Raw genomic sequence first — 21201 nt, 5'->3', positions numbered from 1 at the left:
GTAGAAAATGGTAAAAATAAAGAAACTAGGTGTGTCCAAACTTGACTGGTACTGTAATTTACAACACTGAGATCCATTTACAGTACAGGGCTGAATCTTAATTATAAAACAAGTGAATCATGTAACGCTTCGACCCACAGTCTCAGAATGAGTATACAGTATGCCCTTCTCCACTAGGACTGACAAAAGTACACATTAGTTCTCATACCAGGAACCAGCCTGCAAGGATAGCTAAACATATATTTCTCTGTTCTCCAGGTGAAGGGGTGGTGGATCCTAACAATCCCAACAAGGAGAGCACCCTGAGTCAGCTGGCAAAGACGCAGATCTCCCTCAGCCTCACTAACAAGTTTGAGCTGCTGGAGGGCGATGACAAGGACACAAAAGGCCTGATGTTGAAGTAAGTCACTGGATCGTCCCAAATGGCACCCTATTCCACTAAAACATGGGAAATAGGGTTCCATTTATGACATATATTGCTATGAACATTCTACCCATTATTTATTCTTCATTATGGAAGCCCATTAAAATCCCCATAAAGTTAAACACACACATGGGAGAACTGCACAGTGAGAGGTTTTGTACTGAGTGAGCAAAAGAAGCCAGAAGAAACAGTTTAAATGTGTTTGACGTTCCAGTAGGTTTGAAAATAACAGAAAGGCTGGCACACTGAATATGCTCCCAATTACCACTTTTATTGACAACGTCGTGACCTGACAAAGATCCTTGTGGATCGAAATGTTGTCAATAAAGGTGGTAAGTATGAGCATATTCCATGTGCCAGCCTTTCTGTGCTTTTCAAGTTTCATTAGCCCAGCACCTAGGGTGTGGTATGACCACAAACGTTTCTATAGACGTTCCAGTAGGTACATACATAAATAACCACAGTGGCTATCGCTCAGTGACAGCTCTGTGCTCTTTCCTGCTCCACTATCACTTCCTATCCTGCCAGGAAGAGGTTTAGTGGCCAGGGTTATCTTGCCCATGGACCTGCTCATTTTAGATAATGTATTATGCTTCTTTGAGGAAAAGGCTGTGTGTTTAAAAGATGGTTTCTGTTCTGCTGATGTGACTGTGCTCATCATGTTTCCTGTGACATGAACACCAATCCAGCCAGTCACAACTGATCATGTGGTCAAGAAAAACTCCTGGCTCTACCTATGATACTATACATGGCAGCTCTGTTCATCTGACCTACAGTAGTTGAGGTGAGAAGCCATGTTAGGGCTCTGTTGTGTCTTAAGTCTCTCTGTGTGTCACTGTGGTCCTGGCCAGTGTCGGACCAGCATGCACCGGGGCAGGAAATGGGAAGTGGGACTGAGTGGCGTCATGTCCTACTGCAGGGTCAGTGGGACAGTGACGCGTTTGTGTGTTAACACAGCTAAATGTTTCCTCTCCCCCAGAACCGAGAGAGGCCAGAGCTCAACACACTGCCAATTATTTTCAAACCAAATCAACAAGACTTTGAAAAACAGCAGTCACGTACTGTAACAGCTAGCCAGTAAGAGGCCAATGTTTGAGCTACACTGTTTTGTTAAAATTACATTAATCCCACATATTGTACACAATCACCCAGTCAGTGCTAGGGTTGAAGGGCGGGAACCCGGTTACCGAGATTTTCTGGGATTTATTGCCCAAAACCACTCCATTTTCCCGGGATGAATAACTGCGAGAAACCGGTAAATTATAATAAATTATTTATATGAACAGCATGACGTGATATGGAACTGTTAAATTATATGCAATGTATAAATTTGGCTTCTCTACGTCCTCTGCATGATGAATCATCAACGCTTATCTATCCAAAATAGATGATCCTGTTCTAGATCGACTATAGCCCTATACAGTGCATTGTGAAAGTATTCAGACCCCTTCACTTTTTCCACATTCTGTTATGTTACAGCCTTATTCTACAATGGATTCAATTGTTTTTTCCCCTCATCAATCTACACACAATACCCCATAATGACAAAGCAAAAACAGGTTTTTAGATATTTTTACAAATGTATTAAAATAAAATAGTGAAATATCACATTTACATAAGTATTCAGACCCTTTAATCAGTACTTTGTTGAAGCACCTTTGGCGGCGATTACAGCCTCGAGTCTTCTTGGGTATGACGCTACAAGCTTGGCACACCTGTATTTAGAGTTTGTCCTATTCTTCTCTGCAGACCCTCTCAAGCTCTGTTAGTATGGATGGGGAGAGTCGCTGCACAGCTATTTTCAGGGCTCTCCAGAGATGTTCAAGTCCGGGCTCTGGCAGGGCCACAAAATAAAATTCAGAAGCCACTCCTGTGTTGTCTTGGCTGTGTGCTTACGGTCGTTGGCCTGTTGGAAGGTGAACCTTGCCCCAGTCTGAGGTCCTGAGCACTCTGGAGCAGGTTATCATCAAGGATGATAGGAAATCTATGTACTTTGCTCCGTTCATCTTTCCCTCGATCCTGACTAGTCTGCCAGTAACTGCCACTTAGAAAAGATTCTCACAGCATGATGCTGCCACCACCATGCTTCACTGTAAGGATGGTGCCAGGTTTCCTCCAGACGTGACGCTTGACATTCAGGCCAAAGAGTTCAATCTTGGTTTCATCAGACTAGAGAATCTTGTTTCCCATTGTCTGAGTCTTTAGGTGCCTTTTGGCAAACTCCAACCGGGCTGTGAGGAAGGAATGAAGCAACAATAGAGAAATAGGAGGTAGGCTAATAACAATAAGGGGAATATTATGAAAGGTGTAATATGAGTCAGCCTACTAATTATACAAATAGGCCATATTATATTCAAATTCGCTAGCATGTGCTGCACCAGAATATATGGACACCCATTCAAATGAGTGGATTTAGCTGTTTCAGCCACACACGTTGCAGACAGGTGTATAAAATCGAGCACACAGCCATGCAATCTCCATCGACAACCATTCGCAGTAGAATGACCTTACTAAAGAGCTCCGTGACTTTCAACGTGGCACCGTCATAGGATGCCACCTTTCCAACAAATAAGTTTGTCAAATTTCTGCCCTGCTAGAGCTACCCCGGTCAACTGTAAGTGCTGTTATTGTAAAGTGGAAACGTCTAGGAGCACAACAGATCAGCAACAAAGTGATAAGACACAAGCTCACAGAACGGGACCGCTGAGTGCTGAAGCTCGAAGCGCGTGAAAATCATCTGTCCTCAGTTGCAACACCCCCCGAGTTCCACATGACCTCTGGAAGCAATGTCAGCAAAATAACTGTTTGTTGGGAGCTTCATGAAATGCGTTTCTGTGGCCGAGCAGCTGCACACAAGCCTAAGATTACCATGCGCAATACCAAGTGTCGGCTGGCGTGGTGTAAAGCTCGCTGCCATTGGACTCTGGAGCAGTGGAAACACATTCTCTGGAGGGATGAATCACGCTTCATCTGGCAGTCCGACAGACTAATCTGGGTTTGGCAGATGCCAGGAGAACACTACCTGCCCGAATGCATAGTGCCAACTGTAAAGCATGGTAGAGGAGGAATAATAGTCTGGGGCTGTTTTTCATGGTTCGGGCTAGACCCCTTAGATCCAGTGAAGGGAAATCTCAACGCTACAGCATACAATGACATTCTAGAGGATTCTGTGCTTCCAACTTTGTGGCAAGGCTTTAGGCAAGGCCCTTTCCTGTTTCAGCATGGCAATTCCCCCGTGCACAAAGCGAGGTCCATACAGAAATGGTTTGTCGAGATCGGTGTGGGAGAACTTGACTGGCCTGTACAGAGCCTTGACCTCAACCCAATCGAACACCTTTGGGATGAATTAGAACGCCGACTGCGAGCCAGGCCTAAAGCCCCCATATTAGTGCCCGACCTCACTAATGCTCTTGTGGCTGAATGCCGTGGGGACTTGCTTCCAATGTTCCAACGTCTAGTGGAAAGCCTTCCCTGAAAAGTGGAGGCTGTTATAGCAGCAATGGGGGGACCAACTCCATATTAATGGCAGTGATTTTGGAATGAGATGTTCGACAAGCATTCTTTTGGTCATGTAACGTACATGTATGGGCCTCTATAGACCCATTTATATACTTTACAATGCTTTTGAATGACACTTCCAGTTTTGGTGGGAAATACCAGGTTACCCGGGAGAAAAGTGGCTTATTCTCGGGATGGAGCATTTGTAAAATACCTGTAAAATATTGAAACCTAGTCAGTGCCCTGGCCTGTACAGTATATTATCTGTGTATGATAAGGTTTCATACGTAGTGCGTCCCAAAACGCATCCTATTCCTTATATAGTGTGCACTACTTTTGATCATGGCCTGGGGCTGTTGTCAAAAGTATTGCACTACATAGAGAATAGTGGATGTGATGTAACCTAGGTGATGTTTTCTCTTTCTCTCTGTCTGTCTCTGTCAGAACTAAGAAGCTGATAATGGATGTAATCAGGATCCAGCCAGGAGACACTCTCCCAGAGACCCTGGAGACCCCAGCCTCTGGCCTCCAGGTGATGACCCCTAAACCAGCCCAGCACCCCACACCTCAGATACTTCTCTATTAAAGTGGTTTGATTTCCATGCTATGCCCTTTGTGCCATGCAAGAGTGGAAAAGAGCAGTCATGCTAACTTTCCTGTCTGTCTTTGTCTGTCTCTCTTCCTACTTGTGCTGTGGTCCAGGAGCGTGAGCATGCTAAGGTGGTGGAGCTGCGTGCAGTGCAGGACGCCCAGGCCCCAGAGGGGCTGAAGAGCAGCCAGGCAGTGCTGGAGGACAGACAGCTGCCTCTAGAGCAGAAGAAGAGGAAGATCCTCCGCAGTCTCCGAACCCTGGAGCAGGCTGGCCTCGTCACCACTGGCAACAAGTACCAGGATCTCATCAACGACATCTCCAAGGTACACGAACGCGCGCACACACATACTGATGGCCTTCAGAGTTTGTTGCAGAATACCCATCTAACCAATCACGTCCCTTCTTTGTGTGCTTGACAGGACATTCGTTACCAGAGGCGTTACAGACAGAGGAGGAAGGCAGAGCTAGTGAAGCTCCAACAGACACTGAGTGCGCTCAACTCAAAGACAGCCTTCTATCAGGACCAGACCAACTACTATGATACTTACATCAGGACCTGCCTTGACAACCTCAACAGGAAGTGAGTGTCCCCTACAAAACGGACCCCTCGGCACTAACCATAAGTCTTAGTTAACCTAAAAACATACAATGTACAGGGCCTAGCAAGTCAACAAGGATCTCGGGTTACAGAGGAGGAATTGGTTTGAAATGGCGCCATATGGGCTAGTTTTGAATTACATTGTCATTGCTATTGTCATGATCAGAGCCTATGGTCCCATTCAAAACTTGATGTGTGCGTGAGTAACTTCCATGCGTGTGTGACCTATCTGGTGTGTGTCCCCACAGGAACGCGCGGCGGTCCATCAAGCTGGACAGGAAGGTGGAGGAGAAGGGCAGTAAGAAGTGGAAGCATCAGTCTCTGAAGTACACGGCGGCCCGACTGCACGAGAAGGGAGTGATCCTGGAGATAGAGGGTCTGCAAACCAACCAGTGCGTGAAACAGAGGGGAGGACAGCTGGTCCTAGTTAGCTTAGCATTGTGCTTGGACATCAGCTTCCCGGCGCCGGAGTCGTGTTCATTTGTACAAACCGTTTCAAAGCATAGCAAAATGTTTTACAATTGAAAACGTTTTGCAACATAAAATATTTTACAATGAACAGCCAGGGTTTTGTGATTTAAGAGGTAGTGTGGTTGAACTAATGTGAACATGGTATTGAATCCTGAGTGAGTTGGTACCATACCAGGTCTCTGGTATTGTGGTAGAAGTAGGTTATCCATATTTGATGGATAATATAAGGGGCTCTGCTCCAATACTTTCAGAAATGCATGAGTCTGTCATAGCTTTTACAAATCAGATCAGTGATTATTCCAAAGGAAGGGAGGACAAAAGGATGCATTGGTAAAGTATTGGGATGTGGCCAAGGCCCCAGGTCTTTGATGTGATGAGTGAGCTCTGTGTGAGACGGGGAGGAAGGAAAAACGTCATTAATAAGTTGCATTTTCCATCCAGACGCCCACCGTGTTCTGTCTATCTCTCGCTCTCTGTCTTTTTTGTGTTATCCCCACTCTCCTTCACTCTCTGTCCCTCTCTCTTTCCCCTCTCCCTCCATCTCTCTGAATATTCACTCCCGTCCTTCTTGTTTTGGCCAGGCTGTTCCAGCTAGAGTGGCACTGAGAGCCAAAGTCAGCTCCTGTGGCTCCTCACTGCACTCTGTGGGAGTTCCAGGCTAGGTCAAAGAGGAAACAGAGAGCTAGTATCTAGAAGAGAGTGCTACGTCCTCTTTAGAGCCATTTAAACACACTACACTTTGGCCCAATATCATCAATGCATTTCAGAAAATAAATAAGTACAAACAAAAAAACGATTTCAAAGCATTCTATTTCTGGTCATAATATTTCTCACACTCAACATTTAAACGTTATTCCAAAACAAGTCTGTCTGACGTTGTGACCTACGGACAATAGCAGGACTAGAGTTGGTTATTATCCAGTCTCTGTATCCTGTATTTTAATTTTGACTCATTATTTTAATCCCATGTTTTTGTATTTTCTCTCAGGTTCAAAAATGTCATGTTTGACATCTCGCCAAGTGAGGAAGTTGGGGACTTTGAGGTGAAGGCCAAGTTTATGGGAGTTGAGATGGAAAAAGTCCAACTCCATTTCCAGGTAATAATGACGCATATTTGTCACTGACCGTCTGTTTCTGTCCCTGTCTGCAGTATGATAGTTGACTGTCTGTTGTCCCTGTCTAACTATCTATCTTGGTCCCTGTCTGACTTTCTCTGTTTCTGTCTGTCTATCTCTGTCCCTGTCTGTCTATCTCTGTCCCTGTCTGTCTATCTCTGTCCCTGTCTGTCTATCTCTGTCCCTGTCTGTCTATCTCTGTCCCTGTCTGCAGTATGATAGTTGACTGTCTGTTGTCCCTGTCTAACTATCTATCTTGGTCCCTGTCTGACTTTCTCTGTTTCTGTCTGTCTATCTCTGTCCCTGTCTGTCTATCTCTGTCCCTGTCTGCAGTATGATAGTTGACTGTCTGTTGTCCCTGTCTAACTATCTATCTTGGTCCCTGTCTGACTTTCTCTGTTTCTGTCTGTCTATCTCTGTCCCTGTCTGTCTATCTCAGTCCCTGTCTGTCTATCTCAGTCCCTGTCTGTCTATCTCAGTCCCTGTCTGTCTATCTCAGTCCCTGTCTGTCTATCTCAGTCCCTGTCTGTCTATCTCAGTCCCTGTCTGTCTATCTCAGTCCCTGTCTGTCTATCTCAGTCCCTGTCTGTCTATCTCAGTCCCTGTATGTCTATCTCAGTCCCTGTATGTCTATCTCAGTCCCTGTCTGTCTATCTCAGTCCCTGTCTGTCTATCTCAGTCCCTGTCTGTCTATCTCAGTCCCTGTCTGTCTATCTCAGTCCCTGTCTGTCTATCTCAGTCCCTGTCTGTCTATCTCAGTCCCTGTCTGTCTATCTCAGTCCCTGTCTGTCTATCTCAATCCCTGTCTGTCTATCTCAGTCCCTGTCTGTCTATCTCAGTCCCTGTCTGTCTATCTCAGTCCCTGTCTGTCTATCTCAGTCCCTGTCTGTCTATCTCTGTCCCTGTCTGTCTATCTCTGTCCCTGTCTGTCTATCTCTGTCCCTGTCTGTCTATCTCTGTCCCTGTCTGTCTATCTCTGTCCCTGTCTGTCTATCTCTGTCCCTGTCTGTCTATCTCTGTCCCTGTCTGTCTATCTCTGTCCCTGTCTGTCTATCTCTGTCCCTGTCTGTCTATCTCAGTCCCTGTCTGTCTATCTCAGTCCCTGTCTGTCTATCTCAGTCCCTGTCTGTCTATCTCAGTCCCTGTCTGTCTCTCAGTCCCTGTCTGTCTCTCTGTCCCTGTCTGTCTATCTCTGTCCCTGTCTGTCTATCTCTGTCCCTGTCTGTCTATCTCTGTCCCTGTCTGTCTATCTCAGTCCCTGTCTGTCTATCTCAGTCCCTGTCTGTCTATCTCAGTCCCTGTCTGTCTATCTCAGTCCCTGTCTGTCTATCTCTGTCCCTGTCTGTCTATCTCTGTCCCTGTCTGTCTATCTCTGTCCCTGTCTGTCTATCTCTGTCCCTGTCTGTCTATCTCTGTCCCTGTCTGTCTATCTCTGTCCCTGTCTGTCTATCTCTGTCCCTGTCTGTCTATCTCTGTCCCTGTCTGTCTATCTCTGTCCCTGTCTGTCTATCTCTGTCCCTGTCTGTCTATCTCTGTCCCTGTCTGTCTATCTCTGTCCCTGTCTGTCTATCTCTGTCCCTGTCTGTCTATCTCTGTCCCTGTCTGTCTATCTCTATCCCTGTCTGTCTATCTCTATCCCTGTCTGTCTATCGCTGTTTCTGTCCCTGTCTGTCTCAGTCCCTGTCTGTCTATCTCTGTCCCTGTCTGTCTATCTCTGTCCCTGTCTGTCTGTCTCAGTCCCTGTCTGTCTATCTCAGTCCCTGTCTGTCTATCTCAGTCCCTGTCTGTCTATCTCAGTCCCTGTCTGTCTATCTCAGTCCCTGTCTGTCTATCTCAGTCCCTGTCTGTCTATCTCAGTCCCTGTCTGTCTATCTCAGTCCCTGTCTGTCTATCTCAGTCCCTGTCTGTCTATCTCTATCCCTGTCTGTCTATCGCTGTTTCTGTCCCTGTCTGTCTATCGCTGTTTCTGTCCCTGTCTGTCTATCGCTGTTGCTGTCCCTGTCTGTCTATCGCTGTCCCTGTCTGTCTATCGCTGTTTCTGTCCCTGTCTGTCTATCTCTATCCCTGTCTGTCTATCCCTGTCTGTCTATCGCTGTTTCTGTCCCTGTCTGTCTATCGCTGTCCCTGTATGTCTATCTCTGTCCCTGTCTGTCTATCTCTGTCCCTGTCTGTCTATCTCTGTCCCTGTCTGTCTATCTCTGTCCCTGTCTGTCTATCTCAGTCCCTGTCTGTCTATCTCAGTCCCTGTCTGTCTATCTCTGTCCCTGTCTGTCTATCTCTGTCCCTGTCTGTCTATCTCTGTCCCTGTCTGTCTATCTCTGTCCCTGTCTGTCTATCTCAGTCCCTGTCTGTCTATCTCAGTCCCTGTCTGTCTATCTCAGTCCCTGTCTGTCTATCTCAGTCCCTGTCTGTCTATCTCAGTCCCTGTCTGTCTATCTCAGTCCCTGTCTGTCTATCTCAGTCCCTGTCTGTCTATCTCAGTCCCTGTCTGTCTATCTCAGTCCCTGTCTGTCTATCTCAGTCCCTGTCTGTCTATCGCTGTTTCTGTCCCTGTCTGTCTATCGCTGTTTCTGTCCCTGTCTGTCTATCGCTGTCCCTGTCCCTGTCTGTCTATCGCTGTTTCTGTCTGACTTTCTCTGTTTCTGTCCCTGTCTAGGACCTGCTCCAACTTCAGTACGACGGAGTGGCAGTGATGAAGATGTTTGACAAGGCCAAAGTCAATGTCAACCTGCTCATCTTCCTCCTCAACAAGAAGTTCTATGGAAAATAAACCAAATATAGGGGAAGGGTACAGATATGGAGGAGGACATGGGTGTGAAAGGATTGTATACCTTCTGACAAAGCATTGTTTGTTAAAGGAGCCATTAGGATAGGAAGTTTGAATGGTCCGTAACGTTTTATGTATGTCTGACTGAATATGATTTGGTTTCAATTTATAGCATGTCTATCCTCAGGCTCACATACACACATCCTCAGGCTGGTGAGCCACAAACACACATCCTCAGGCTGGTGAGCCACAAACACACACAAAGGGTTGTTGGTTTTATTTGATGCAGTTTTGATTGATCTTGTATTGTCATGTTATATCTGTTGTTTCATTATTTTGTTTATGTTCAGTTTTCCACTGGGAGATTGTACATGGAATATATTTTTTTAAGGTATATTGTAATGAAATCTACATTTTATATGTAGAAGTTCTATAAAGACAACACTGTTATTGTCACTGAAAAATAAAGTATGTTTGCAACAAGATGTGTACAATGCACTACTGCCTAATAGTCAGAATGGGAGTTTAGACAGTAGTACAATTCCTGTCCAGCTATATACAGTAGCCAGCATGGATTGTCTGGAAGTGGTTAATAATCAGTGTCTTTTTAATCCACATACAGTACATTGGGAAGCTGTGCATCTTTTAAAGTCTATTAATTAACATGTATTTCTAGAGTTTCGCTGCTTTTTACACATAATGTACCGTCCAGTATACATTTAAATAATTTCTAATGTTTTAATGAGTTTAATAAAAATATATATATATATTATTTGCTTGGTCTTTGTTTTAAAGACGAATACACTCTGACCTATATGAAATGTTGATGTTTAAAGGGATATTGCTTGATTGATCAAAGAAAGAATGGAGCATTATTCGTTTTTACAAGTGTCACCCCAAGATGAAAAAATATGCCCTGGTCCAAGATTGTTGTATACGTGACTGAATAGACACGTTTTAATTCCTGTCTGTATTCATTAATCACTCGAGAGTAGGCGAGGCTTTTTACGACCTCTTTTGTTGATGGAGTCAGACTTTTCAAAACCAATGTGTCTTTTGGTGCTACGCGCTGACTGTTCGAAGGCTTACGGCAGTTTCCCTCACAAAGAAAAATAGTTTTGAGATATTTTCTTTGTCTTATGTTAAATGAAACGTTTGCCTGCGAAATCAATTTAGGATAAGAGTGAATTTACAGTCATGGTTTATTGGATTGTTGCGACGTTGGCCCTTTTTGCTCTCCAAACTTCAGCATATGTGCCACAAAATGGTAAGTCAAATGCCTTGATGTTTTTTCTGTCTTTATTTTCATAGATCAGTTAAACATTGAAATTATTATTATTTGTACATTATGAGGAGATATTGACCCTTCTGCTCTTTAGCAGTTTTACGAAGCACTTTGGGTTTTGAAATGTGCCCACTTGAATTGTTCATTGTCGAGGGTAAAAATGTTTTTTTAAAGATGAACAAAAACAGCACTTTCAATGGCGAACATTTATTTTTAACCGCCATAAAAATGTTTATGAAAATTAAAATGGAAACTTAACGAGATTTGAAGACAATTGCGATGGAACACGTACGTATAGCTCAACATGAAAAGCTCTTTCAAACTTTGTGCATAATTTAGAAAAATGTGTTACTATATTCAACATATTTACCCCCTGACTCAAACTGCCACTTGTAGGCTAAATCCAGGGGTTTTCCAATGCCGTTTTTTTCATGCAGAAAGATGTGAAAATGAATTATGACAAACCTTTTGTGTTCAGCATGTTAATTATCCTCGACCCTGGTAGGACAGCATGCAGAGTAGACTATACTTACACTCGATTGTCTTTGCTGTGGCATGTTCGCTATAGGACCGCCACTTTACATGTTTACAGTGAGGTGTGCGCACACCTTGCGGTTATGCTATATCTCACCGTTCATTAGGCACTTTATAATGAAGAGCACATACTGTTATTTGTTACTCAGCTCCTGTTGTCTGTCTCTCTCAGACTCCAGACTCAACCTGAGGACGTTTGCAGGCATCTTCCTGTCGGTGACTGATGAGCCCATCGACTACATAGGGCTGGATGTACAGGAGGGTAGTGGCTCAGGGATGGGCCAGGAGCCAGTGAAGAAGCAGGAGCATGGCCATCACGGCCCTCGTCGCTCCACCAAGATTGTCATCTCTGAGGAGGCCCGCAGCTTCCTCCAGGGTCGCCTAGCAACGGCCTTCGTCCCCACAGTCTACACCCTGGTCTTCATTATCAGCGTCCCCCTCAACCTGATTGCCGTGGTGATGTTTGTGCGTCGTATCCGTCCGAGGAAGCCGGCGGTGATCTACATGCTGAACCTGGCCAGTGCCGACCTCCTCTTCGCCCTGCTGCTCCCCTTCAGGATCTCATATCATTTCCACGGCAACAACTGGGTTTATGGCCCCTTCATGTGTCGCCTGGTGACAGCAGCCTTCTACTGCAACATGTATTGCTCTGTCCTGCTCATGATGTGCATCAGCATCGACCGCTTCCTGGCGGTGGTCTACCCCATGGACTCCCTGACGTGGCGTAGTCCACAGACGGCCGCCGTGGTCTGTGGCGCCATGTGGCTGTTGGCCTTGGGAGGAGTGACCCCCCTCCTGCTCTCCAGACAGACCATCCACCTCCCGGATGTGGGCATCACTACCTGCCACGATGTGCAGGATGTAGACAAGCTCCGTGCCTACTACCTCTACTTCTTCCCCATTTACTCCTCCATCTTCTTCTTCATCCCTCTGGTGTTCACAGCTGTGTGCTACGTCCGTATTGTGCAGGCCCTGGCCGCGGCCAACGTGGAGAACCGCTCCAGGAAGTCTCGTGCGGTGGTGATGGCGGTGACAGTGCTGGTGGTGTTTGTGGCCTGCTTCACCCCCACCAATGTCATCCTCCTGGTGCACTACCTCAAGCTGGCCCATGGACGCAGTGACAGCTCCTACCAGGCCTACCTGCTCTCCATGTGTGTGGGCAGCATTAGCTGCTGCCTGGACCCGCTCATCTACTACTTTGGTTCGTCCCAGTGCCAGAGACAGGTGGCAGCTCTGCTGGGCTGCAGACAGGCTGGGCCAGGAGCAGAGCTAAGCTCTCAGACAGGCAGTACCAGGACCAGCAGACTGGAGAGCATTCAGAGCACTGTGGGCAGTCATTACAGGAAGCTCATGGCCTGACGCCTTAGGACTGCGAATTCGAACAGACTCTAGGGCTGCATCTCGATAGTCTAGAGCAGGGCTTCTTAAACTATGTGTCGTAACCCAAAGTGGGCCCTGGGCATGTGAGAGGTAGGACGCTAGTTATGATCTGCATCTATAATCACTCGGGCTGTCAAACTAAAACATTTCATAGAGTTCATCGCAGAATTTGGTGTGATTAATTGTGATAAATCGCAAATTCTGAATAATCTAAAATTGAGCTGTAATTTACCATTGCTTTTAATACAAAAAGCATTACAAGAATATTGACAACTTGATTTTTGTCCAAAGTAATGTTAAGCAAAATCCATTAAATTGATAAAGCACACTATCTTTAACCTCAATGTCAACTTGTTTTGACATTGCATTGTTGTTTTTAGCAGTATAGATTATGTATTTTGGTTGCCTGACGACTCAAACTGAATTATTCCGCTGCTCTATGTTCAACTACATACTTCAGTCAGACTGCCATCGTTGAAGTTGTTTGTGGTGACGTCAAAATGAGGGGTGTTGTACAAAATAAAGTCATCAGTTCGTCTCTAACCAATCAGAGTTTCAAAGCCAATGACAAATTTTCTACATGCCGCTAATTCCCACGTGTTCTTGCTCTGGCCCAACGTAACTGATTAACTCTGACAGCCCTAGTAATCACACACTATTTCTTCTTCATGTGGGTCTTTGGAGGATGATTTGGGTCACTAGAGGACGGTAAATTTCTAATTTGGGTCTCGAGCTGAAAAGGTTTAAGAACCCCTGGTCTAGGATGTCTTTGTCTCCTCCCTCATCTATTTCCCTGGGTCTCGAGCTGAAAAGGTTTAAGAACCCCTGGTCTAGGATGTCTTTGTCTCCTCCCTCATCTATTTCCCTTCATCTGCACTGATTTAAAACGTTATATAGATGAAGGCAACATATGGATGCCTGCCAGGCATTTTCGCTCACCTGTCCAGTACCTTTAGAACAATGCAGATGAAAGTAAGGAGACAAGGAGAGGACTCCACATAAGAGTATTGAGATGCAGCCACTGTTTACCCTGTCCACCTTGTCAAGTGAGGGAGCTTGAATTTATTGCACTTCTCTTTTTGATTGTCTTAATAGTTTTTTCATAGTTTGCGTTTAAGTCAAGAGCCGTATTTTAATGCCAGTCTACTGATAGTTACACGTCTATAAATGCTTTGTTACTGCAGATACTGTATATTGAGTCATGCTTAAGGCAAAATTCTGGAAACATTCATTAAATTCCCAGGTTTTCCAGAAATCCTGGTTGGAGGGATCCGGGAATCGTCCAACTAGGATTTTGGGAAAACCATATAATTTATTGAATGTTCACGTAATTTTGTAACCTTAGTAAATAATACTGTTTAGTGTGCACTCTATACATATACAGTGTGTTGGGAAAGTAATCAGACCCCTTGACTTTTTCCATATTTTGTTATGTTACAGAATTATTCTAAAATTGATTTTCCTCATCAATCTACACCCAATACCCCACAATGACAAAGCAAAAACAGTTTTTTTAAATTTTGTTTTTGTAAATGTATTAAAAATTAAACACATACCTTATTTACATATTCAGACCGTTTGCTATTTGACTTGAAATTGAGCTCAGTTGCATCCTGTTTCCATTGAGTATCCTTGAAGTTTCTACAACTTGATTGGAGTCCAACTGTGGTAAATGTAATTGATTGGACATGATTTGGAAAGGCACACACCTGTCTATATAAGGTAACACAGTTGACAGTGATGTTGAGGAAATTGTCCGTAGAGTGCAGAGACTGGATTGTCACGAGGCACCGATCTGGGGAAGAGTACCAAAACATTTCTGAGGTAATGACGTTCCCCAAGAACACAGTGGCCTCCATCGTTCTTAAATGGAAGACGTTTGGAACCACCAAAACTCTTCCTAGAGCTGGTCGCCTGGCCAAACTGAGCAATCGGGGGAGAAGGACCCCGATGCAGCACTCCACCAATCAGACCTTTATGGTAGAGTGGCCAGATGGAAGCACTCCTCAGTAAAAGGCACATGACAGCCCACTTGGAGTTTGACAAAAGGCACCTCAAGGACCATGAGGAACAAGATTCTCTGGTCTGATGAAACCAAGATTGAACTCTTTGGCCTGAATGCCAAGCGTCATGTCTGGAGGAAACCTGGCATTATCCCTACGGTGAAGCATGGGGTGGGAGCATCATGCTGTGGGGATGTTTTTCAGCGGCAGGGACTGGGAGACTAGTCAGGATCGAGGGAAAGATGAACAGAGCAAAGTACAGAGATTTCCATGATTAAAACCTGCTCCAGAGAGCTCAGGACCTCAGACTGGGGAGAAGGTTCATCTTACAACAGGACAACGACCCTGAACACACAGCCAAGACAACGCAGGATTGGCTTCGGGACATGTCTCTGAATGTTCTTGAGTGACCCAGCCAGAGCCCGGACTTGAACCAGATCGAACGTCTCTGGAGAGACCTGAAAATAGCTCCCCATCCAACCTGACAGAGCTTGAGAGGATCTACAGAGAAGAATGGGAGAAACTCCCCAAATACAGGTGTGCCAAGCTTGTAGCGTCATACCCAAGAAGACTTGAGGCTGTAATCGCTGCCAAAGGTGCTTCAACAAAGTACAGAGTAAAGGGTCAGAATACCTATGTATTTAGTTCATGACAATATACAGGTAACACATGAGTAAATGAGGGATATAAAGTATATTGAAGCAGGTGCTTCCACACAGGTGTGGTTCCTGAGTTAAGTAAGCAATTAATATCCCTTCATGCTTAGCGTCATATATATAAAAAATATTGGGCATACCATTATTTTGGCTACCATGGCTATGCCCCCATCCAGAGCACGAGTGGTCACTGAATGGTTTGATGAGCATGAAAATGATGTAAGCCATATGCCTTTGCGGTCTCAGTCACCAGATCTCAACCCAATTGAACACTTAAGGGAGATTCTGGAGTGGTGCCTGAGAGTGTTTTCCACCACCATCAACAAACCCAAATTATGGAATTTTCTCATGGAAGAATGGTGTCACATTCCTCCAATCGAGATCCAGACACTTGTAGAATCTATGCCAAGGTGTATTGAATCTGTTCTGGCTCGTGGTGCCCGATGCCCTGTTAAGACACGTAATGTTGCTGTTTCCTTTGTTTTGGCAGTTACCTGTATATTACTATGTGCTCTATATAAACGTTTAAGAAATAGTCCATATTGTCATGCAGTGTCTCAAAACCACAGTATTAACATGAATAGTTTACATTGGCTGTCTACACATTTCAAGTTAAGTATGAAAGTAGTTGGCGGTTGTCTGATTTCTTAACTCCTCACTAACCTACAGGAAGTTTTACATTGTATAACCAATGTTACATTTTATTCAGATCTTATTACTTCAATGGAATTAGTTACAAAATGAGTTTGAATGTCTTTATTTAAATGTCTGTTTGGACAGTTATATTGAACAGTTATCACTGTAACTATCAAAGAAACAGTAAAGACATTTTTTTATCATTACATGGTCATATCACTCTCCTTGTGTAAGGATCATGTAATACATGATTTAAAGATGTATGAAAGTACATGTCATATTTGGTTACATAGTTCTGGGATCAAAGTTCCACTAAAGAGATGTTGGGCACAATAGTGAGGATCTGGTTGTTTTTGCTCAATCCATAGTCAATCCATATGGTTCTTCTCAGTAGTCTTCTCTTCCTCTGTAGTCAGCTTCTCCTCCATAGTCGCCTCCTCCACCATAGTCTTCTCTTCCTCTGTAGTCGGCTTCTCTTCCATAGTATCCTCATCCACCACCTTCTCCTTCTGGTTGTCATCGGGGCACAGCTCTGAAATAAGGAGGATGTAAAGATTAGATACAAACAGAGAGATTTGTGTTGCATGACTACTACCCCTCAGTGTCACAGAGGAAGTTTGTTTCATTGCCATTTCCTGACTAAATTGCATATCCTCTAGAATTCAGGCCATACTTGCTCTCAGCTATGCGTCTTTACCACAGGAAAACGAGGATGCTTTATATGTAGATAACAAAAAGGACAAAGCATTTTTATTATGCTTGTAATGGCTCCCCCTTGTGGTTTTGCATGGTTATGACACACCGTAGTTCGCCAATGATAATGGCCATTGGTCTTTGCAGTAATTTCAACTTTCAACGAAAACAAGTTGAGCCTGTATATTGCTATGGAACTAGACCCTGACCATGGAATGGCCATCTTTTTTTCCTCTGTCTGCTCAAGGTACAGTTAGAGAGGTACTTGTGACTGCTCATATGATTCAACTCCCCTCATTCCCCTCAAAGTGACAATTTGGACAAGCTTAACCCTTTATTGATTTTTCAGCATCTATTACAGATAAAAAGATGAGGAGCAAAGAGAATCGCTGACCTGTTTCTCCATCATAGGTGTGGTGTGTCTCTGGGAAGTTCAGGCACTCTGCCTGGTTCTTATAGGTGTCCAGGTATGTGGGATACATTTTCCCTGACCTTGCTGAAAGAGAGGGGGGAGGGAGGCTGGTAAGCTGTCCAAATAGTAACTTGCTTGTGAACTCTTTTAGGGCTAGTAACAGACAACAAAAGGCTCATCTTCCATTGTCTTTCAAAACAATGCATTGAACTCGCTGGTTACTGAAATAGTGACCCCTTTGACAGAAAGATACTGTTTCCACACCTTATCAGTGTAGGGTCAACTTTCACAATGCCCTATCTGGAGTACAGCCTGCCTACAGTCATGGCCAAAAGTTTTGAGAATGACACAAATATTAATTTTCACAAAGTCTGCTGCTTCAGTGTCTTAAGATATTTTTGTCAGATGTTACTATGGAATAGTGAAGTATAATTACAATAATTTCACAAGTGTCAAAGGCTTTTATTGACAATTACATGAAGTTGATGCAGAGTCTATTTGCAGTGTTGACCCTTCTTTTTCAAGACCTCTGCAATCTGCCCCTGCATTGCTGTCAATGAACTTCTGGGCCACATCCTGACCGATGGCAGCCCATTCTTGCATAATCAATGCTTGGAGTTTGTCTAAATTTGTGGGTTTTTGTTTATCCAGCCGCCTCTTGAGGATTGACCACAAGTTCTCAAAGGGATTAAGGTCTGGGGAGTTTCTTGGCCATGGACCCAAAATATCGATGTTATAACGAGAGAATCACTGACATGATGTCAGCTGATCCTTTTGTGGCAGGGCTGAAATGCAGTGGAAATGTTTTTTGGTATTCAGTTAATTTGCATGGCAAAGAGGGACTTTGCAATTCATCTGATCACTCTTCATGACATTCTGGAGTATATGCAAATTGCTATCATACAAACTGAGGCAGCAGACTTTGTGAAAATGAATCTTTGTTTCATTATCAAAACTTTTGGCCACAACTGTACACTGCTACTATTTATCAACATCAATGAGTGGGGCCCGCTTGGGGCTAGCTTCGTCCCAGATCTGTATGTGCTTAAACAAAGTCATACATTTTGGTCATGGCACTGAACCAACACAGCAGTTAGGAGTCGGTTAAAGCACATCCAGATGGGTCCAGACTAGTTTTGGAGTGGACTCAATTTGATTGTTTAAGTGGACTTACTAAACAGGAGTAGGTATCTGCCAGTGATGTCTCCATTACGAGAGGTGTCTGACCATAGCAGGCAATCAGGGCAGGTCTCCAGGTACTGACCTTTGTGTTCAGACAAATGAACTGTGGATCCACAAAATGATCCATTATGATTAGGACATTTGGTAACACCTTTTTAGGCCTGTTTCAGCTAATACTTCCAAGAATTCAACACATTTGGTAAAATCTTATACCAAATGTCAGGTTTCGTTTTGGTGCTTGTTTTAGTGATTACCAAATAAACTACTATACAATTATTAGGTAAATATAATGTTGCAAAATTTTTACCATACCATATTCAAGTACCTGAAAAATATCTAACTAAAATAAAGTGTAACATTATTTTATTCTTTGAATCTTTACAGGCTTATCATCATGACATAAAGTGAAGACATACCATGGTATAATGATAAGGCACAGGGTACAGTACAATGTACGTAATAAATAGGCAAGTGGATAAAGTCCCTATTATTGAGCAGCTGAATGATTTCATCATTAAGATGTAGAGCACTAGCCTGGTTGCCAAATCGGTTTCTGCTTCAGCCAACTCGCTCCTTTGTTGATGTCCTATTTGGCATAACACCAGAGGAGGGTGTTGGCTAAAGCACAGACAGATCTGGTGAGCAGGCTAGTAGAGCACGGGTCACTTACTGTGGAGGTGGGGCCGGAGATGGTAGTATTTGTTGCACCGACAACGCATTTGCCATCACTGATAGATATTTAGGAAAACTTGTTAGCATAAAGTAGGTGCCAACCTGAGACATTCTCTTTGCTTTCCGAGAAAGGTGAAATTAAATGTCTACCATTGCAGATACTTCCCTAATATTTTTTAACGCCCAATGACATTTGTTACAGTCCACATTCATATCCACAACCTAACCAGACTTACATGCGGTCTCCCCAACGTAGTGTGACTACTTGATGGTCAGATGTAGCCGACAGGTCAATCCAGGAGCTTTTCAGAGTCCCCAAAGCTTTTTGGAAGACTGAATGATCCGCAGACCCCATCACATACACCCATTTGCCATAGATCTACCAGTCACAGACAAGGAAAAACCCATGAGTTTCAAACCATCTTCATTGCAGTATCCTTAACCTAACTTGGACCATTTGAAGTTGAAAAAAACAACAAAAGGTACACTCTTAGAATAAAGGGTTCTTCCCCATAGGAGAACCCTTTTGGTTCTTTGTAGAGCCCTCTATGGAAAGGGTTCAACATGTAACCAAAAAGGGTTCTTCAAAGGGTTCTCCTATGGGGATAGCCGAAGAACTCTTTAAGGTTCTAGATAGAACAAAATGTGCTAAGTGTAGAGTAGTACAGATGTATGATCTTAATTTGATCTCTCTTTTGTTGCTGAGAATATTCCTACACTGCAGGAAATGCAAATGAGCTTTGCGATTTACATAAATTAACTGAAAACCCGCACTACCACACAGTTATATTAACAGTATTGCACTTTTCATGTAGGCTACTTTTGGCCAGCTAATAGCCGAACCACTGATCAAGCAATATTATGGACTAGATATTCTAATCCTTTTGCTGGAGGATTTTCTTGCTATGACAATACTGGCAGTATTAAGATCCTAAATCTGTATGTATACTGCACAGCATCTGTCACTGTCAAAATAAATAATCACACATTCATTTGCCACAAATAGCTCTTATTTGTCAAATAAATGGCTGTGTCTCAAAATGACACCTTCCCCAGAGTCTTTGGCTCTGGCCAAAGTAGGTTTTCTGGATAGGGAGTAGAGTGTCATCTGCGACGTAGTCATTAAGTCTAAAGATCATGTTTAGTACTATGATCACAACTTACCTCAGTATGGTCCTCCAGTACCAGGGGTTTGACCAGTTCTTTACAGAGCGGTGCAGATGCAGCATTCAGAGAAGCTAGAGCTAGGAGAGATACGACTAGCTGGACAGACATAGTGAAAGATGAGAGAGATGGAGCAGAGACACGAGAGACGATAGTACAGTACAGCCAGAGCAGGACACCTCTACTTCTGGAGCATGTGCTTCACAGAGGCTTAGACAAAACATTGTTGCATAAGGGGCTATGTGGAGGAGGAAGAGGAGGGGAGGTTTTCAACAGGCTTGAATGGATAAGTGAAGGCCTAAATCAGCATTCATATCCAGACTTTTCTTATATAACTCTGAATGGTTGTCCCCTCCCTGACTGAGTGGACACCATCTATTAGCTAGAGACCAGAACACTAAATAGAGACTGTATGGGAATACTGCCCTTGAATTAATTCAAACAGACAGCCTGGAAACCAGCTAAATGATGACGAGCACAGTCTGGTGAGGTAGCTTTTTACAACAAGTTAAATAATTAATCAAATGATCAATAGGGTGGAGAGTGTCTGGATTGGTATAGAACTACTGTAAAACAATGTTGCAGGATGAAGAGGGAGGAAGCCCTTGGTTTGGTGTATGTGCACATGGATTTATTTGCACATGAGGCCTACACTTTCTCATGGGTCACCTGGCAACCAACTGCCTTGGTCCCAAAACAAAATAGCTTTTCTTTGGACTGTTTTGTTGTGCCCTTTTGTCTCATTTGGCATAAAGATGTAACAATGTGCTGACCCTTAGGAACCAATAAATTCATTCAGGGTGAGGGCTACATGGAAGCTGAAACAGGTAGCAATTGAAATAGATTGTAATGAAAGATGCCCCAGATGATGTGTCTGAAATAGCCAAATCCACTCATTTGAAGGGGCATCAACATACTTTTGTATATATAGTGTATATATTTATACTCCGGACATTGCTCGTCCTAATATTTCTTAATTCCAATCTTTTACTTTTAGATTTTTTTTCAAATCAAATTGTATTTTTCACATGCGCCAAATATAGGTAGACTGTAAAGTGAAACGCTTACTTACAAGCCCCTAACCAACAATGCAGTTAAAAAAATATGAATAAGAAATAA

General features: G+C 43.7%; 3 protein-coding genes across 5 annotated transcripts in view; 2 read left to right on the top strand and 1 right to left on the bottom strand.

The window, feature by feature from the left end:
- Positions 1 to 10237, top strand: part of LOC109896019 (ras GTPase-activating-like protein IQGAP1) — an 84797-nt gene extending 74560 nt beyond the window's left edge. For both annotated transcript variants that reach the window (XM_020490207.2, XM_020490206.2), the window contains exons 32-38: positions 259 to 400; positions 4367 to 4454; positions 4625 to 4837; positions 4934 to 5094; positions 5361 to 5504; positions 6572 to 6680; positions 9355 to 10237. In XM_020490207.2, the coding sequence (XP_020345796.1) occupies positions 259 to 400; positions 4367 to 4454; positions 4625 to 4837; positions 4934 to 5094; positions 5361 to 5504; positions 6572 to 6680; positions 9355 to 9468 (971 nt within the window). In that variant the 3' untranslated portion in view covers positions 9469 to 10237. The remainder of the gene's footprint in view (positions 1 to 258; positions 401 to 4366; positions 4455 to 4624; positions 4838 to 4933; positions 5095 to 5360; positions 5505 to 6571; positions 6681 to 9354) is intronic.
- A 216-nt stretch (positions 10238 to 10453) lies between these two features.
- Positions 10454 to 16165, top strand: f2r (coagulation factor II (thrombin) receptor). The gene is made up of 2 exons (XM_020490210.2): positions 10454 to 10732; positions 11457 to 16165. The coding sequence occupies exons 1-2, from the start codon at positions 10663 to 10665 to the stop codon at positions 12641 to 12643; spliced, it is 1257 nt and encodes a 418-aa protein (XP_020345799.1). The 5' UTR covers positions 10454 to 10662; the 3' UTR covers positions 12644 to 16165.
- Positions 16004 to 20332, bottom strand: LOC109895131 (uncharacterized). 2 transcript variants are annotated; one of them, XM_020488790.2, is made up of 6 exons: positions 20083 to 20321; positions 19155 to 19297; positions 18917 to 18974; positions 18239 to 18349; positions 17047 to 17148; positions 16004 to 16491 (listed from the first exon to the last, which is right to left on the bottom strand). In XM_020488790.2, exons 3-6 carry the CDS (start codon positions 18963 to 18965, stop codon positions 16328 to 16330), a joined length of 426 nt encoding a protein of 141 aa, XP_020344379.1. In that variant the 5' UTR covers positions 18966 to 18974; positions 19155 to 19297; positions 20083 to 20321; the 3' UTR covers positions 16004 to 16327. The 2 variants fall into 2 exon arrangements, 1 of the variants encoding a protein (XP_020344379.1); XR_002255945.2 differs by lacking the exon at positions 18917 to 18974 and having other exon boundaries at positions 20083 to 20332.
- Positions 20333 to 21201: the final 869 nt, after the last annotated feature.

This window comes from Oncorhynchus kisutch, linkage group LG8 (assembly GCF_002021735.2).
Source record: "Oncorhynchus kisutch isolate 150728-3 linkage group LG8, Okis_V2, whole genome shotgun sequence".
Lineage (NCBI taxonomy): Eukaryota > Metazoa > Chordata > Actinopteri > Salmoniformes > Salmonidae > Oncorhynchus > Oncorhynchus kisutch.
This window is presented reverse-complemented; position numbering and strand designations above follow the sequence as displayed.

Bases quoted from the DNA above. Each gene is read 5' to 3' on its own strand.
- f2r (XM_020490210.2), top strand. From the start codon at position 10,663: ATGGTTTATTGGATTGTTGCGACGTTGGCCCTTTTTGCTCTCCAAACT. The intron at 10,733-11,456 runs GTAAGTCAAATG...TGTCTCTCTCAG, and splicing joins AGCATATGTGCCACAAAATG to ACTCCAGACTCAACCTGAGG.
- LOC109895131 (XM_020488790.2), bottom strand. From the start codon at position 18,965: ATGCGTTGTCGGTGCAACAAATACTACCATCTCCGGCCCCACCTCCAC. The intron at 18,350-18,916 runs GTAAGTGACCCG...GTGGATCCACAG, and splicing joins TCTCCGGCCCCACCTCCACA to TTCATTTGTCTGAACACAAA. The intron at 16,492-17,046 runs GTCAGCGATTCT...TCCTTATTTCAG, and splicing joins CACCTATGATGGAGAAACAG to AGCTGTGCCCCGATGACAAC.